Below are 19,032 nucleotides of genomic sequence, written 5' to 3' on the forward strand. Positions count from 1 at the left end.
TTTTGACAAAGTTGCCAAGAACATGTGTTGGGAAAAAGGAAAACCTCTTCAATAAATGTGCTGGAAGACAGGGGGGTGGGGGTGGGGGTTCCCAGGCCTCTATTCTAAAACTGCATGTTTGTATGTGATGCATCTCCACAGACACTGTTCAGCTCCTGGGTGAACCCTGTCTCCCCAGCCTCTCCTGGTTAGGGCTTCGAAGATGGAACCTGTGGGCTTTGCATCTCTCAACTCACCACTGTCCCCAGACTCTCAGGAGCTCACCTGGGGTGGGGGGGGAAGGCATCCCTTTCTCCATGATCTAGGCTCAGATTCCCAGAGAGAGCAGTGCGCCCTCCCAATGCCATTCTCTCTCCTCTCACCACACACATGCACAGCGAGCAGCATCTCCCATCTTCCTGCCACCAAGCCTGCTGTCCCATTCTGTTTGCAGGTGCAGGAACAGAATGTAGTCTCTTGGCTACCTCCTTGGTTCCCATGGCAGGTGCACATTGGTCTGTCCCTTCAAAGGGGAGTGGCCTGCAGGTAAGCTTCCCTGGATCCTCACTTTCCTTGCATATGCACCTGAGCTTAAACATTAAATGTCAATCCACAGTGGAGGAGCCCCCTATGTGATGTGTGTGGGGGGTGGGGAGTATACATGTACACATGCTTGTGCATGCTTGCACACTCATCTTGGGGCTTGAATACAAGGCACTGTCCCTTAGCTCTTTTCCTGCTCAAGGTTGCATTCTACCATCTGAACCACAATCCCACTTCCAGCTTTTTTGGAGGTTAATTGGAGATGAGTCACATGGACATTCCTGCCCAGGATGGCTTTGAACTGTAATCCTCAGATTTCAGCCTTCCTGAGTAGCTAGGCTTACAGGCATGAGCCACTGGCACCTGGCTCCTTAAGTGCTTTGAAAATAGTCTGCCACATCCCAATGCCCATTTCTTAGCACTAGCTCTGCAAAGGACTCATCTCAGTAGCTGCAGAGCTAGTGCAGGGGCAGCAGGAAGGATCCTTCAGAGGACGGCCACCTCTTGAGTCTCAGAGGGCGTAGGATGTCAGGGTCAGCATTGCCTAGCACATGGTGGTACAACACATCCTGGCCACAGTGAGGAAGGAAGGTCAATGCTGGGCATTGCACAGAGACTCTGGGACCAGGCCTACCCTGGACACACATTCCTTGCCATATCAGAACTTGTAGAGGGGTAAGCAGTGAACAGGAGCCTGTCCACCTGGGTTCTGGATATCCCTGGGTTGCAAGTGGACAGGTCCCTTACTCCACTCATCCAGAACTCTTCCAAAGGAGATAAAGGCCTTGGAGACACTTCTGGCCAGGCCCAGCTAAATTGATTGCCAGTAAATACCACAGCATTTAGCTTGATGGGCACCAGCTGTGAAATTGTTGGGGCAAACCAACAAATCTCTGACCAGCTCTGATTATTATGTATTACAGAATAAGCTATGGGTCATCTCCTGGTATTATTACCTTTTTGTAAAATATTGATACTCTTTATAAAGAACAATCAACAAGCTGGGTACCAGTAGTTCACACCTGTAAACCCAGTTACTCAGGAGGCTGAGATCTGAGGATTGAGGTTCCAAGCCAGCCCAGGGAGGAAAGTCCATGAGACTTTTATCTCCAGTTAACCAGCCAAAAGCTGGAATGGAGATGTAGCTTAAACGGTAGCATGACAGCTTTGAGAGGGGAAAATGCTAAAGGACAGCATCCAGGCGAGGAGGAGGAGGAGGAGGAGGAGGAGGAGGAGGAGGAGGAGGAGGAGGAGGAGGAGGAGGAGGAGGAGAAGGAGAAGGAGAAGGAGAAGAAGAAGGAGGAGGAGGAGGAGGAGGAGAAGAAGAAAGAAGAAGAAGAAGAAGAAGAAGAAGAAGAAGAAGAAGAAGAAGAAGAAGAAGAAGAAGAAGAAGAAGAAGAAGAAGAAGAAGGACGATGACGACACAAAGTTATCTTGGTGACCTGCTTCAATTCCCACATCATCAGCCAAACCCCTTCCCCATTCATGGTGAACAGCTCTGCCTAGGAGGTAGGGGGGGATGGGAGGAAGGGCAACAGCCCTGTAATATCATGCTGAACTCTCCATTCCAGCCCAAGGGACGAGGCAGGCCAGCTTCTGACTGTCTCTGGTGCCAACCACAGGAGCGGCCCCTCAAGAGACAGGACCCTTCAAGGTGCTGCGTGTGGCCCCCACCTGTTGCCTTCCTCAGGAACCTGGTTTTGATTACCCTAATGAGACACTGGTTCTCTGTTCAGACATACCTGGGAAAAGCTAGGCAGGGATCTCCTGACCTTACCTTAATACTCAGACACCTAGAAGGCTACAGTTTGGCACCCTGATTTGGAACTGAGACTTGTGGTGTCCAGGGTGGGCTGCTTCTCACTCTGCTGGAGGGAGTGGAGGGAAGGAAGCACAGGCTGCCAGCTGAGTCAATCCCGTTGGTGGAGCAAGGGTGCTGCCTTTGTCTCCCTCCACCCCCAATGTGATGGCAGTACTGAGCTTGAACTCAGGGCCTACGTGTTGTCCCTTAGCTTTTTTTGGCAGGGGGGGGGGGAGGTGGAATCGGTCGTGGGGCTTGAACTCTGGGCCTGGGTGCTGTCCCTCAGCTCTTCAGCTCAAGGCGAGCGCTTTACCACTTGAGCTACAGCGCCACTTCCGGTTTTCTGGTGGTTTATTGGAGATAGGAGTCTCACGGTTTCTCCTGCCCGGGCTGGCTTCGAACAGCGATCCTCAGATCTCAGCCTCCTGAGTATTTAGGATTACAGGCGTGAGCCACCAGCACCCGGCCCTTAGCTTTTTTGCTTAAAGCTGATGCTCTGCCACTTCAGCCACAGCTTCACCTTTGGGTTTTTGCTGTTCAATTGGAAAGTAAGAGTCTTCTAGACTTTTCTGCCTGATCTGGCTTCAAGCAGCAATCCTTAGATCTCAGCCTCCTGAGTAGCTGGGATTACAGGCATGAGGCTCCAGCACCTAGCTTATCCTTGTCCTCTTGAGCTAAAGTCTCACTGTAACTCTCCATCTCTGTGGGTTTCTGGGGATCCAGCTCTCCTTTATGTTGTCAGGGTACCCCATAATGTCAGTTCAGCTGTCCCCTCCTCTGGGAAGCCCCCAATGGGTTCACTGGAGGTCCAGCCAGGGCTGAGACTTCTGGGGACAGTGAATGAGCATATCACTGTATATCATGAGTCACCCAGCTATGGCCAGGGAGTTGGGCAGGCCCTGCTTATGCAGCAGGGTCAGGGTCATGCCTAATGGTGTCCAGAGCCAGAGAAGACCTGGTCTTGTAGCCCCAACTTACTGGCTTTCCACAAGTATCCAGGTCCCCCCACCCAAAGCCATAAATGGCCTTTTTTCCTAAGATCACTTAAAAAGTCCTCTGCTAGTCTGATGCCAATGGTTCCTGTTTGTAATCCTAGCTACTTGGGAGGCTAAGATCAGGAGGATTGTGTTTTGAGGTTAGTGCAAGCAGAGAACTTCATGAGAAAAACGAGGGAGGGATAATACTGTTCAAAAAGAAATGTATTCATTACCTGGCTTAGGTAACTATAACCCCTCTGTATATTACCTTTACAATAAAATTTAAATTAAAAAAAAAAAAACTTCAGGAGACTGCCTAGGTACAGTGGCACATGCCTGTCATCCTGTGCTATGTGGGAGGCTGAGATTGGAAGGCTCACAGTGCCAGGCCAGCCTGGGTAGAAAATTCCATAAGTACCTATCTCCATGGAGTAGAATTGGAATTGGTGACACAGGCCTGTGATCTCAGTAAAGATGAGAAGCCTAAGTGTAGGCAGATGGCTGTGGGTGAACAAAGAAAAGGTTTTGAGAATTTTTCTCTCTGGGATGGCTTCAAACTGAGATCCTTCCATTCTCAGTGGCTTGTGAATGTCATACTTAGTAGCAGACAGAGTGCTCCCTGATTTTCTAAGGAAAGAATCCGGGCAAAGGGGAAGGGGAGGGGGACACTTTTCCTAGTAACATGCATCAAGAGTGATCATATATAAAGTGGCAAAGTGTGATTGCATTCATGGAAACCTAGGGGTGTGTGCTGTGATCTAGCAGACAATCTTCACCTAAGGAAATGTAATCGTATTTTACTAGATCTGTTAAAAAAAAAAAAAAGAATAAAATAACACAGCTAAATAGAACTGGAGGAGGATCTATGAAAGCCAGCACCGAGTAGATAAGGAGATAATGTGCTGATGAAGGAATTTACTTGCAGCTGGGAAAACAAACCCCAGCTGAGCTTGGTGCAGGCTGATAACTAGAAGACAGGTCCCAAATGAAACAAACACAAGTGCATCCCTCTGCCTGCAGACAGAGCACATAGATCAGGAGAAGTGCGTACAGACAGACTAGCAAAATGCCACAAATCAGAGTGAGCAGGGAGAGCCACCACTCCAACAGACAAGCTGATATTTCAAGAACTATGGAGAGGAGGCATGTGGCAAAATGATTGACTTTGGTAGAGCCCCAATATCAAGGCTGAAGGAGAACCATATTTCAGCACAAGATGGTGGAAAAGGAGCAACTCTGGGAAGGAATGCCCATCTTCACCAGAAGGGGTCTCTGTATGTGTCCTGAGGGGACCAGGCTGGCAGCACTGTAGTCTTCAGCTCAGTTCTGTCTCCTCAGGAAATCTGGTCCTGGTGACTGGTCTAACTTCCAGCTATACCCTCAAATCTGGCATGGCACTCACATGTCCATCTTGGGAACTAGAGGACCAAAGCCCATGGCTCCACTCAGAGAGGACCCTCTTTTCCACTTCTGCCAGGGCTCTCAGCAGCTGGCATGCGGGGAGGAGGTAGGGGGTCTTGCCAAAAGCTTTCATCAGAGGGCAGAATCAGATTCTTGGTGTTTAACGAGTGTCTGCAAAGCTCAGTGGCTTTCTTGTCCTGTACAGCTGATGCATCCTGGCTAGGGACAACCTTGAAGTAAATACTGTAATTCTGAGCACTCTGCTTTAAAAAAAAATACACGTATAAGTCAGCTTTATTGAGATACAATGCACATACTATACAAGTTACCCATTTCAAGGGCATAGTGGAACAGCTTTTATTATACAGCAGGCCCTCTGTATCCATGGTTTCTGCATCTGTGGATTCAAAATGGGATCAAATCTACTTGAAAACAAATTGAATCTGTACTGACTGAACATGTGCAGACTTCCTTCTTGTCTTCATTTGCTAAACAATGCAGAGTAACAATCACTGTGCTATAGTATAACAACAGAACATTTATATTGTAGAAGGTGTTTAATAGCCATCAGAGGTGAGTTAAAGTTTAAGGGCGCAGGCATGCATAGGTTATAGGCAAACTGGACATTATTCTAAATGAGAGATCTGAGCATCTATCAATTTAGGTTATCGTGGAGAGTTCTAGAATCAATACCTGGAAGATACTGAGAGAGGACTACTCATAAGGAGCAAACATCACTGCTATCTAGTTCCAGAGTATTTTCAGACCCTAAAGAAATTCCAGCTGGGTGCTGGTAGCTCACAGCTGAACATTGTAGCTACCCAGGAAGCTGAGATCTGAGAACTGCAGTTTGAAGCCAACCTGGGCAGGAAAGTCCATGAGACTCATCTCCAATTAATCACTATAAAGCCAAACATTCAAGCCCTACTACTGTACCCCTAAATAATTTGGATGAAAACTAAAGTCTACTAGTGAAACCCAAATGTTATACCATTTTCCATAAGGAACTTGAGTATACATGGATTTTTGTACCCCTCAGATAACAAGACACTTCAGAAGTACTTCTGAAATCTGGACTCTAGTAGATCACTTCTAACATCCAGAGAGCAGCTTGAAGACGTTGGTCAACTTTAATTACTTCTTGTCAATTTCTACCTGTTCAGGAGCATCTGTTGTCGCCTATTTCCCAGCCCAGAGCAGGGGAAACCATGCTTGTTCTTGTTCTTGATTCAGAGCAGCATTATTCACCGTAGGCAAGAGTTGGAAACAACTCAAATGTTCATCAACAAGTAAATGAATAAATGAAATGTAGCTGAATATTATTCGGTCACGAAAAAGGAATAAACTATTAATATATCATACAATTTCCTGAATGAACTTTTTTTGGGGGGTCCGGTCATGGGGCCTGAACTCTGGGTCTGGGTGCTGTCCCTCAGCTCTTCAGCTCAAGCCTAGTGCTCTACCACTTGAACTACAGCGCCACTTCCAGCTTTTTTCTTTTTTGCTTATGTGGTGCTGAGGAATCGAACCCAGAGCCCCATGCATGCAAGGCAAGCACTCTACCACTGAGCCACCTTCCCAGCCCATCCCTGAATGAATTTTAAGGAAAAATGCTGACTAAAAGAAACCAGACACAGAGACCACATGTTACATGAGCCTACACATATGAAGAGTTTAGAATAAGGAAACCCATAAGTGTAAATCTCATAAAATAGATTAGTGGAAGTGGAGGATGGGAGGAATGAAAATGTGGTGAATGAGCCTGTCCCTTAGCTTTTTTCCCTCAAGGCTAACACTCTATCATTTGAGCCACAACTCTACTTCCAGCCTTTTGCTGGTTAATTAGAGATAAGAGTCTCTTGGATATTTTTTGCCTGGGATGACTTCAAACACAATCCTCAGCTTCCTGAGTAGTTAGGATTACAGGCATGAACCACTGGCTCCAAGCTTTTATCCAAGTTTTAATTAGCATACACTAGCTATAAACTAGGGGATTTCGCTGTGACACTTCCACTCTTGTATGCAGCATATTCCAATCAATCTTCTTCCCCACCCCTGCCATCACTCTCTCTTACCTCTCTCTTGGAGTCATTTCAACAGGTTTCTTTGTTCTATTTGTATCATGTGGTTTTTTATTTCAACTGTATTCATCTACTTTCACCCTACTTAGCTCAACTCCCTGCAGCTAGTGTCCCCCAATAGACCCTGTTTCTCTTCCCCCCCCCCCAAACCCCTACGGACCAATAGCCTTATATAGTTGTAATGTAAATTATTATCAAAATTACTCAACATCTATCTATCTTTTCCCTTCACCTCTTAAGTAGTCCCTTATTTAGACACGTGCTTATCCATATGGATATCCATGATCATCCATATATACCTTGCTTCCAAATATGAGAAAAAATACAGTATCTTGGTTTTTGTACTTGTTTCAATATCAGGTCAACCACTTCCATTCACTTTCCTGCAAATGACATGATTTAATTTTACTTTATGGTTGTGTAATATGTATATATACAGTCATATACAAATACACACATTATACACATACACATACCTATACCATTTTTATCCATTTATCTGCTGTTGGGCCCCTCAGCTGATTCTATTACCTGTAGACTTTAAACCATCTGTAGGTTATCATACCTGACACAGTATAAGTGTCATGTGAATAGTTAAAAAAAAAAAAACCCACCTGATTAGTTAGGGAATAATGACAAGGAAACAAGTCTATACATGTTCAGTACAGACACAATTGTTTGCCTGCATAGATTTGGTTCTTGGTTGATTAAATGTGAGGATGCAGACACTGAGGATATGGACGGCTGTCTGTAGCTGCTTGAGACAGCTCATTTTACCACTATTGTCATAGGTTCCTAAGCTTCCTCCTAAACTGCCTTCTTTCTCAGTATCATCTCTAGCTTAAGGCTTAGGAGCTGAATGGACAAGTGAGGGCCTTACAGTAAGACTGGAGGTGAGGCACTCACTTGTGTGGGGAGGGCTAAGATTACCTGGGGATCCCAAGTGGCTAGAACACTGGAGCCAAGGTAGGGCCTCACTGGTAAGCACTATGTGACAAACATACACCTTGTCTGTGACATTTGCTTTGACTTTCACTTGACTAAGGTCAGATCTAGTTGGGTGCTTCCTTTGGTCCTTTGTTCATTTTGTGCCCCTACTTGGGCTTGAACTCAGGGCCTCTTGCTCTCAGCTTTTTCACCACTTAAGCCATGCCTCCACTGTTAGTATGTCCTCTTTCATTGGGGCTTTACAGTCTCCAGCCTAGGCCCTCAGCATGTAGTCCCCAGCTACAGTAGCAGAATGCCCTCCATCCAGACTACCCTGCCCTTCACAAAGAAAAGAGAACTCTTCCTGCGCCAGGCGCCAGGCTTGGGGTTTCTCAGTCCTCATTCCCCCTCTCTGCCCAGACCTAAACTCTGCCCTGCCTAAGTGCTATCTTCAGTGACCAGCTGTGTAAATGGATACCTCTTGCCTCTAGTCCTGGAAGGGTATAAAGATGCCCCTGAATAAGGACAGCTCCATTTCTATCTCTCCTATGAGGGAGGTGGCCTTGTCAGCCTCAGCTGGCAATAAGCTCCTTTTCCTATATGTGACTGTGGTCTTCTGGGATGTGTACTTTCATCCACTGTGACTTTTTGCTGGTTAATTGGAGACAAGATACTCACTGATTTGTCTGTTTGGGTGGCTCCAAACTAAGTTGAACTGTGATCTTCAGATTTCAGTATTCTGAATGGCTAGGATTAGAGATGTGAGTCACACACAAAATCAACTATGCTGGTATTTTCTCTCTCTCTCTCTCTCTCTCTCTCTCTCTCTCTCTCTCTCTCTCTCTCTCTCTCTCTCTCTCTCTCTCTCTCTCTCTCTCTGTGTGTGTGTGTGTGTGTGTGTACTAGGGCTTGGACTCAGGTTCATTAGCTTTTTCATTCAAGACTGGTATTCTACCACTTAAGTTAAAGCTCCACTTCTAGCTCTTTCCTAGTTAATTGAAGACAAGAGTCTCATGGACTTTCTACTTGGGCTGGCTTTGAACTGGGATCCTCAGATCCCAGCCTCCTGAGCAGCTAGGATTACAGGCATAAGCCACCAGTGCCTGGCCACCTTAGTGCTTTCTGAGTCAAATAGGGATGGAATAGTCTAAGCCCCTGCCTGGTGGTTGTTGTGAATGTCAATGACCTAGAGGAAGAGGCTATGTGAGACAATGGCTGAACTAGCATTACTTTAAGACAGGGAGAAACCACCACAAGGGGACAAAAGGCAAACAAACACTCAGTCCTTAACTAGTTACCTGTTAAGAGCATGGTATAAAGGAGGGTGAATATGGTCAAATCCTTTACACATTAAAACAGAACACTGAAACTTGTTGAGATTGTTTTAAGAAGAGGGAGGAAGGATACGCTAGAGTAATGGAGGGTTTCAGTCCTATTGAAATAAGGATACTGAGTCTCACGGGGACCATCTTTGTTTCTTGGTAGATGAAGGAGACCACCCATCCCATTCAGGCATGCCTGAATTCCTAGAGCAGGGACCAGAACTTGGGCAATAGGTTACTGGACTGGCCAGATCTATACCATGAACTTGGGAGACTCTTGAGCTCCTTGTGACCCTGCCTCCTGACCATGGCCCTACTTAGGCCTAGACTAGTTCAGCCTCCATGTTGCACTATGCCTCATGCCTCCTGACTCTCCTCAGGTCACCGTGGTATCCCCCCCCCCTTCAGCTCTCCATTAGATTTGATCTGGTTTGTTGAGATTGTTTTTCTCCTCTTTCTTTACTCTGCTACCCTCATGGCTCAATTTCCTAACAGTATTAAGTGTATTCAAGGCTGCAAGTTTTGGGGGGACATGTGTCTGCATGCAATCACTAGCTTTCTAATAAAGACTCCCAATTCGACCTGTCAAAATGCAGCTTCTCTGTATCTCATGATCAGATTCCTGTATAATACTATCAAGATACATTGAATGCATATTTGGACATGTCAGGATGAAACCTTTTTGTATAACTAATTGAAGTGGGGGGAGAGGCAAAAAAAAAAAGCATGTTTTATTATAAACACTAGATTAGTCTGGTCCTTACAAGGGCAGACTATTTATACACTAAGAGCCCTGTTCTAAAGAGTTACTAAGTTATAAGGATATGACTAGACCAACCTAAAACCAGTGGAGTTCAAGACAGTCACACAAATGACAAATGAAGACAAGGGGGAATTCTCACTGAAGAAAAACCCAAATAAACCCTTTAGCTTTACTTAGTCTTTTCTCTTTCTTTATTTGTGCTGGCACTGAGACTTAAACTCAGAGCCTGGGCACTGTCTGTTAGTTCACACAAGGCTAGTGCTCTACGACTTGAGCCACATCTCTGCTTCTGGCTTTTTGGTGGTTAATTAGAAATAAGAGTCTCATGGACTTTCCTGCTCCATCTGTCTTTTTAACCTGAATCCTCAGATCTCACCTTCCTGAATAGCTAGGGTTACACGCCTGAGCCCACAAGCATCAGGCTTTCAGTTGCTCTTGACTTTAAAAACCCACATTTTAGGGCTGGGATGTAGCTCAGTAACAAAGCACTTGTCTAGCAAGTGCAATGTCCTGGGTTTGATCCCCAGTATCAAAAAAGAAAAGACAAAAAAAAAATTCACAAATTTTGGAGATGATACAGCTGAGTAATCCATTACTAGCCTCTCATTAGCTTTGCTGTAGGTAACAGTGTTGCATATGGGCTATGACAACAGTTGCCTAGGTTACTTTGCTGAAACTTGAAGACCACTTTTGCTTAAAACATTGACTCTTGAGTTGGGTGCAATGTCTCAAGCTTATAATCTTAGCTGCTTGGGAGGTGGAGGAACCACTGCTGAAGGTCAGCCCAGGCATGAAAGTTCTTAAGTTCTTACTCAAATGCTGGGTACAGTGAGACAAGCCAGTGAACCTAGTTACAGGGAAGCACAATGGCTGGGTGCAGTGGTTTGTGCCTGTCATCCCCAATGACATGGGGAAATATATGTAAGAGAATTTGAGCTCAGACTTGCTGGGGCAACAATTGATATGTTACCTAAAAGACAACTATACTGGACTGGGAAGGTGGCTCAGTGGTACAGTGCTTGCCTTGCATGCATGAGGCCCTGGGTTCGATTCCTTAGCACCATATAAGAAGAAAAAAGCTGGAGGTGGTGCTATGGCTCAAGTGGTAGAGCGCTCACCTTGAGCTGAACTGCTGAGGGACAGTGCCCAGACCCAGAGTTCAGGCCCCATGACCAACAAACAAAACAAAAAAAACAAAACAACAACAACAAAAAAGACAACTATACAAACTAGGTGCCAGTGGTTCACGCCTATAAATCTTAGTGACTCAGGAGCCTGAGATCTGAGGATCACAGTTTGGAGCCAGCATAGTCAGGCAAATCCAAGAGACTCTTTTCTCTAAGTAGCCACCAGAAAACCAGAAGTGGTACTGTGGCTCCAAGTGGTAGAGCCTTAGCCTTGCAGGAAAAAGCTCAGGGGACAGCCCAGGCCCTAAGTTCAAGCCCCACAACCAACAACAACAACAAGAAAAAAAAAAAAAAAGGAAGGAAGGAAGAAAGAAAAGATGATTGATTACCTCAAAAATCAGAGTAACTCAGCAGTTCTCAGGGGAAGATAACAACCATCCACCCACCAAGCACAAAGCCAAGATGATGGTGCATATAAGAATAATGGACAATCATTAAACTTTTAGCCCATTCTAGAAAAATCAATACACCTCCTTTTGGTAAGTGAGTAGCTGGTCAGTGCCAGCTTGCTTTGGCTGAAGTTGGCCAGCTCAGTATAGGATCCAATGAAGGTGTTCTGCTTGTTTGTAACATGTGATTTGCTCATTTCTCTTCCTTCTGTCTGGTATCAACTTCACATGCTCCTTCTGCCAAAAGTATGCACCAGCCTCCTTCATTCTGACTCAATGAGAGGTGGCATTTCTGATGGGAAGAAGGATCTCCTGACACATTTGAGGTTGGCACTGGTGTCTTATGTCTGTAATCCTAGCTACTCAGGAGACTGAGAACTTAGAATTGAGGTTTGAAGCTAGCCCTAGAAGGCAAATCCCAAAGACCCTTACATCCAAAGAACAAGCAAAAAGCCAGAAGTGGAAGTGTAGCTCAAGTGGCAAAGCATCAACCTTGAGTGAAAAAGTGAAGAGAGAGCTTGATGACCCTGAATTCAAGCCTTAGTTACAGTGAGATGTTGGTGGCTCACTCTTACTCAGGAGGCTGAGATCATAGTTTGAAATTAGTTGGGACAGGAAAGTCCACAACACTCTTATCTCTAATTAACCACCCAAAAGCTGGAAGTAGAGGTGTGGCTTAAGTGGTAGATTGGCAGTCTTGAGGGGGAAAAAGCTAAGGGACAGTGCTCAGGCCTTGAGTTTAAGCGCCAGTACCAACACACACAGACACACACACCCCAGGGGGGTTTGCTTAGCCACTCAAGGGTGGGAGGAGATGGGATTATCAAAGATCAAGTAGTAGCAAATTGGGAAGGAGGACCCCTGGGAGCTACAAAATCGGGGGGGGGGGCGGTGGATTGGGGGTTCCATGCTTGCCCTATAGGAGGTTGGTAGCCATAGGAGTTAGTAGATTAGCAGAAGGTTCGGGAATTTTGGCCTGTAAAACTTGCAGAAGGAAGGGTAAGGTGATAAACCAAAACCTGCTGACAAAGACAAGAGGCAGGGGCTACAAAAGAATGAGGAAGTAAGGACAGGACAGTAAATCTCCGGTGCCACAACGTAACAGGAACCAGTTAGGAGACCCACCAATCAGAAAGCCGTCTTCAAGAACTCCAATTCTCCGTGTTTAACCTAATGCCAAGGTATGCTCATCTTGGGCACCGGATGGGGTGGGGTGGTGGTCCTAACGGGGAGAGGATGGCGTCTCAAATGTCCCTTAAAAAACAGAGAACAAGCTGCCACATTTCAGGGCGGGATTTTCTGTGGGCCCCTGGCTCCCGCTTCGCGTTCGCGCTGCTAAACAACCAGGTCCAGGTGTGTGGTGTGTGTGCGATGGCACTGACCTGGGGGTTTCGGAACCCACCGAAGTCCCCCTCCACCAAGTGTGGCCCGGTTCTCAAGGGCGGGGTCTCCGACGGGGAAGGTCAAGCTCCGGAGGGCAGTCAAGGTAACGGGATCTCTGGCTGGACTGTGACCCCTGACTGGAGAGACCCGGCCATGCGCTCAGGTAGCCGCTCGGTGGGCGGGGCCTTCCGCACGCGTCGCACGCCCATTCGTATACGCGTGGAGTGGGGGCCTCCTCCCGAGCAGAGCTCGGGGGCGTGGCTTTGGCATGGGGGCGTGGCCTCCGGGCCGGAGGGGGCGGGGCGACGGAGAGTACTTAAGCGGCCGTGCGGAGGGTAAATGGTCCGCCATGGCTCTAAGGCGCGCCTGGTCGCTGCGCGCCACCGCCCCATGCCTCGCCTCGCTCTCCTCGGTCCCGGCCGCCCACGAGCAGCCCTCCGCGGGCCCAGGCGACGTGCCGGGATGTAGGACTGCAGAGACTGTGCGGCCGCCGATGCCCGCCGTGGACTTTGGCAACGCGCAGGAGGCATACCGCAGCCGGCATAGCTGGGAGCTGGCGCGCAACTTGCTGGTGCTGCGTCTGTGCGCTTGGCCGGCGCTGCTGGCGCACCACGAGCAGGTGGGCAGGTGGGCAGGTGGGCAGGTGGGCAGGTGGGCAGGGGGCGCGCGGACTTCTGCCTGTCCCAGGAGGCAGTGTGGGGTTTCCAAGTGTAAAACGGGAGCCACTGAAAGCATTGCCTGCAGCGAGGGAAGACAGGAAGACAGGCATTTCCTGCGTGCACTTTCTCAGACCTCGTGTATTACTTGTTAATCGCTATCATCTAGATACTAATTGTTTTAAGGTATATACCATTTGCCAGGATACAATGTTACGGTCTGGGTTTTAAACTAAAGAGCAACGTGAAGTTCACTCCTTGGGAAGTCGGATAGTATTGTAGGACCTGGGACCCTAGCATTCCACAGCCTGTGACCAGCCACTCTCGTTAATGGCTACTTTGAAGTGCTGGGGAAGTTGGGGGAAGCTTCCAGACACTCGACTTTTAACAGGGTAACTAAGAAGTATGAGAGCTTTGGGAAAACTAAAAAACAAAACAAAAATATGCTTTTGTCAGCCATTAGAGATGACAAACTTTCTTAACTTCCTTTCTCTTTTTCTATTTCCCTTCCCTTTCCTTTTCCCTTTCCTATCCCCTTCCACTTCCCCTAAGCTTCTCTTTTCTTTCTCTTCTTGGTGCTGGTAGTGGGGCTTGAACTGTCCCTGGGATGTGTGTGTGTGTGTGTGTGTGTGTGTGTGTGTGTGTGTGTGTTCAAGGCCTGCACTGTATGACTTGAGCCAAGCTCCACTTCCGGCTTTTTTGGTAGGTAATTGGAGATTTTCCTTCCTGGGCTGGTTTTGAATTATGATTCTCAGATCTCATCATCATCCAGAGTAGCTAGGATTAATTGGTGTGAGCTACCATGCTCTGCAATGACAGCAATGACAGCTATTTCAAGGTGACTTGGGAACAGGTTCAAGAGTCCGGTTATTGGCCCTGAGTGTCTAAAAGACTCTTGGTGTAGGTAGATAGGTTGGTTTTCCAGGTGAGATTTCACTGAGGGCTCTATTGCTGATGCTCTGCTCATGGGCACAGAGACACAGAGTAAGAGTCCACAGCAAGTGGGAGGTGAGGGTAGACACCCATAAATTCAGGAGTCTGATGGTTGGGCACAGTTGCCCCAAATCCCTTGGGGGACTTCACCTTCAGCTTTGGAGCCTGGGACTGATGGCAGCAGTGGGGAGAAAAGAGATGCCTAACTGTTGTTTGGGGGGGGGGGGGCCCTAGGAAGCTGTGTTTGAACAGAAGATGAGTGTTGCCAGGAGGGAGGAAGGTAAAAAGAGATTTGTGAGGCAAAGGAACACAGAGGGGCCAAAGACAGGTGAAATGGACGAGGTGGGAACCCTTTGGGGTGCATCAGCCTCCAAGGAGCAAGTAGAAAGTGCTATTGCAGTGGGGTTAGGAGAGCGTCCAGCAGAGGCTGTAATGAATGGACAGTGGCCCCTTACAGGGTCTCTATGGAGGGTAGGAACTGGGATCATCCTCAGGGATGAGCAGTACAAAATCTAGACCTATCTGTAGCTGACAGGGAGGGAGAGATGACTTAAAACCATTCAGAAATTTCTGTCAGCACAGCACTATGCTTTTCCTCCCAAATCTAAAACCAGCCATCCTTCAGAGAAGCCAGTAGAGTTGGGGGCAGAGGATGGGGCATGAAGTTTGGTTCTGAGGTGAGTGGGCCATATAGCAGCCCCATGCTGACCAGGGCGCTGTGGGGGGTCCCTTAGGGAGCCTGCCCAGGGCAAATGCTGGAGCTCAGAATGGTGCCATGGGGACCTGGAGGAGGCAGGACACCAGAGGTGATTTCTCTCAGCCTGGCCTCCTGTTCAGCCTGGGAAGCCCTTCTATAGTGTATGTATAGCTGTCACTGGCTGATTCCACATGTATCCCTGTTCTCAGTGCCCCAGGCCAGAGGAAATGGAGCAGAAGCTGGACCCTGGCATGGGTTTGGTCCAATCCAGCCTGGTTAGCCATTCTCCTCACATTCTCTGGCTTGTGTGGCTGTCAGCCTTGCTCTGAGGAATGTCAGGCCACAGGAGCTGGAGCTAGTGCTTCGGATCAGAACTCAGTGTGGGCCACACTTGCCTGAAAGCAGCTTGGTTGGTGAATTCCGTGTCCTATGAGAGACTCTGAAGCCCCCATGCTTGGCTGTGAGCCAGCTTAGGAGAGGGGACAGGATGGATGGTGAGAGTGAAGGAGAGAGAACTGATTTTGTTGTCATTGCCTTCCTAGTATAATTTGAAACTTGTTTTGAGGCAAGGTCTTGCTATGTAGCCTGGGCTGTCCTTGAACTTCCAATCTTTCTGCCTTACCTTCTTCCTAAGTGCCAGGATTCCATACCTGGCTTGTCTGACTTTATCTTTTTTGTTGCTATTGGGTTTATGACTTCAGGGCCTCACTCTTGCTAGGCAGGAGCTCTACCACTTGAGTCATGCCACTAGCACTTTTTCACTTTAGTTATTTTTCAGTTAGGATGCTTAGTTTTTGCCCAGGGTTAACCTTAAGCCACTATTCTCCTACCTATGTCTCCAGAGTTGCTGGGGTTATAGTTGCATACCAATACAAACAGCTTATTTTGTTGAAATGATGGCTTTGAGCCAGTGTCCTGATTTCTACTCCCAGGTAGCTGAGACTACAAGTGTGAAAGCCACTGAGCCCCATCTCTAGCTTGTTTGTCTTTTTTTTTTTTTTTTTTTTTTTTTTTTTTTTTTAATTTTTTTTATTGTAGAGATACTATACAGAGGGTTACAGCTACATGAGTGAGGTAATGAGTACACTTCCACTTCCTCTTGAACATTGTTACCCCCTCCATTGTTTTCCCCCTACCATCCCCTCCCTCCCTCCCTTCCCCAAGGTTCTTTTTTTTTTTTTTTTTTTTTTTTTGATCGTGATTAAGTGATTACTTAATTTCCGGAAATTCACAGTATTGTGGAATAATGATGCTCATTTAAAGTCACAAGTTCATTCTAACTTTCCTGGAGCAAATTGTCTATCACAGTCTGTAATATATAACGGTGCTCATATGTTATATACCATATATGTGATCAGCAGCATGGGGATATTTAGTAGTGGTTCAACCAGATGAGTGGGAGTTCTTTGTTTCTTAAGTCCTGTTAGTTTTGTCATATCACCTAACATTTTGGATTCATCATCCACTTATCAGGGAGACCATGTACTGTTTGTCTCTTCGTTCTTGGCTTACCTCGCTCAACATGATTCCTTCTAGCTCCATCCATTTCCCTGCAAATGCCATTATTTTGTCATTTCTAATGGCTGCATAATATTCCATTGTGTATAGATACCACAATTTTTGGATCCATTCATCTGTGGTGGGGCATCTAGGTTGTTTCCATATCCTAGCTATTGCGAACAGTGCTGCAATAAACATGGAGGTGCACGTGTCCTTGTATATTGGTTCCTGTTGTTCAGGGTAGATGCCTAGAAGTGGTATGACTGGGTCGTAAGGGAGGTCAATCTTTAGCTTTCTAAGGACCCTCCAGACTGCTTTCCAAAGTGGTTGTATGAGTGTACATTCCCACCAGCAGTGTAATAGCGTTCCTCGTTCTCCACATCCCCTCCAGCATTTGTCGTTGGCTGATTTGTGGATGTGGGACATTCTGACTGGGGTAAGGTGGTATCTCAGGGTTGTCTTTATTTGCATTTCCTTCACCACCAGGGATGATGAACATTTCCTCATGTGTTTCTTTGCCATTTTTATTTCTTCATTTGAGAAGTCCCTCTTTAGTTCCCTTGCCCATTTAGTAATTGGTGTGTTGGGTTTGGGAGGGATTAGTTTCTTGAGTTCCCTGTATATACAGGATGTTAACCCCTTGCCTGATATATTGCTGGTAAATATTTTTTCCCAATTAGTTGGTTGTCTTTCTAGCTTGGTTGCGATAGCTTTATCTGTGCAGAAGCTTTTTATTTTAAGGTAGTCCCATTTGTCGAGTCTCTCTCCAATTTGTTGTGACCCTGGGACTCTGTTCAGGAAGTTCCTTCCTGTGCCTATTAGTTCAAGTGTCTCTCCTACTCTGTCCTGCAGTAGTTTCAGAGATTCAGGTTTAATGTTAAGGTCTTTAATCCATTTTGAGTTGATGTTGGTGCATGGTGATAGGCTGGGGTCCACTTTTAGTTTTCTGCATGTGGCTGCCCAGTTTTCCCAGCACCAACGGTTGAAGAGGCTGTGTTTCTTCCATTGTATGTCTTTGGCTCCTTTGTCGAATATCAGCTGGCTGTAGGCCTGTGGATTTATTTCTGGATCTTCTATTCTGTTCCATTGGTCTTCGGGTCTGTTTTTGTGCCAGTACCATGCTGTCTTTGTTATTATAGCTCTGTAGTAGAGTTTGAAGTTCGGCATGGATAGCCCTCCCATATTGTCTTTATCCCCTAGAATTGTTTTGGCTATTCTAGGTCTTTTGTTGTTCCATATGAATTTTTGGACTGTTTTCTGTATTTCAGTGATGTACGTCATTGGGATTTTAATAGGAATTGCGTTGAATTTGTATATTAGTTTTGGAAGTATTACCATCTTTACTATATTAAGTCGGCCTATCCAGGAGCATGGGAGGTCTTTCCATTTCCTAGTGTCTTCTGCAATTTCTTTCTTTAACTTTTTATAGTTCTCATTAAATAGTTCTTTTACATCTTTGGTTAGGTTAATTCCTAAATATTTTATTTTTCGGGAGGTTATTGTGAATGGGGTTGCTCCCTTTATTTCCCTCTCTTCCTGTACATTATCAGTGTATAGGAAGGCAACTGATTTTTGTGGGTTTATTTTGTATCCTGCTATTTTGCCGAAGTGATTTATGATTTCTAAGAGTTTGGGGATGGAGTTTTTGGGATCGTGGAGGTATAGTATCATGTCGTCTGCAAAAAGGGATAGTTTAACTTCTTCTTTTCCTATGAGGATCCCTTTAATGTCTTTTTCTTGCCTTATTGCCCTGGCTAAGGGTTCTAGGACTATATTGAAGAGGAGTGGAGACAGTGGGCATCCTTGCCTTGTTCCTGATTTTAGGAGAATTGGTTGTAGCTTTTCCCCATTAAGTATAATATTGGCTATTGGTCTGTCATAAATGGCTTTTATTGTTTTTAGAAATGTTCCTTCTATTCCTATTTTCTCCAGAGCTTTTAGCATGAATGAATGTTGAATTTTGTCAAAGGCCTTTTCTGCATCTGTAGCGATAATCATGTGATTCTTGACCTTGGCTCTGTTGATATGTTGGATTACATTTATTGACTTACGTATGTTAAACCATCCCTGTGTCTCTGGGATGAAGCCTACCTGGTCATAGTGAATTATTTTTTTTATGTGTTTCTGGATTCTGTTAGCTAGAATCTTGTTAAGGATCTTTGCATCTGTGTTCATCAAGGAGATTGGCCTGTAATTCTCCTTTTTGGTTGGGTCTTTGCCTGGTTTGGGGATGAGTGTGATATTGGCTTCGTAGAATGAGTTTGGGATAGCTCCTTCCTTCTCTGTTTCTCTGAAGAGCTTGAGGAGTATGGGTATTAGTTCTTGTTTAAAGGTCTTATAGAATTCTGCTGTGAATCCATCTGGTCCTGGGCTTTTTTTTGTTGGAAGACTTTTGATAGCTTCCTGTATCTCATTATAGGATATTGGCTTATTTAATTGGTTAACTTCTTCTTTGCTCAGTTTGGGCAACTTGTATTTCTCTAAAAATGCATC

The 19,032-nt window shown here is 46.1% G+C and overlaps 1 protein-coding gene and 1 long non-coding RNA gene across 3 annotated transcripts in view; one reads left to right on the forward strand and one right to left on the reverse strand.

The window, feature by feature from the left end:
* Positions 1–4,992: 4,992 nt before the first annotated feature.
* Positions 4,993–12,931, reverse strand: LOC138808493 (uncharacterized). Of its 2 annotated transcripts, none has more exons than XR_011366469.1 (4): positions 12,753–12,931; positions 8,388–8,456; positions 7,082–7,165; positions 4,993–5,098 (listed from the first exon to the last, which is right to left on the reverse strand). It is a non-coding gene; the product is annotated as an uncharacterized lncRNA (long non-coding RNA). The 2 variants fall into 2 exon arrangements; XR_011366470.1 differs by lacking the exon at positions 12,753–12,931 and adding an exon at positions 12,496–12,620.
* A 162-nt stretch (positions 12,932–13,093) lies between these two features.
* Positions 13,094–19,032, forward strand: part of Prodh (proline dehydrogenase 1) — a 28,031-nt gene continuing 22,092 nt past the window's right edge. The window contains exon 1 of the mRNA XM_069994381.1: positions 13,094–13,372. Within this exon, the coding sequence (XP_069850482.1) occupies positions 13,103–13,372 (270 nt within the window). The 5' untranslated portion in view covers positions 13,094–13,102. The remainder of the gene's footprint in view (positions 13,373–19,032) is intronic.

The sequence above is a fragment of the Dipodomys merriami genome, unplaced genomic scaffold (genome assembly GCF_024711535.1).
Source record: "Dipodomys merriami isolate MVZ:Mamm:240054 unplaced genomic scaffold, mDipMer1.0.p SCAF_45, whole genome shotgun sequence".
NCBI lineage: Eukaryota > Metazoa > Chordata > Mammalia > Rodentia > Heteromyidae > Dipodomys > Dipodomys merriami.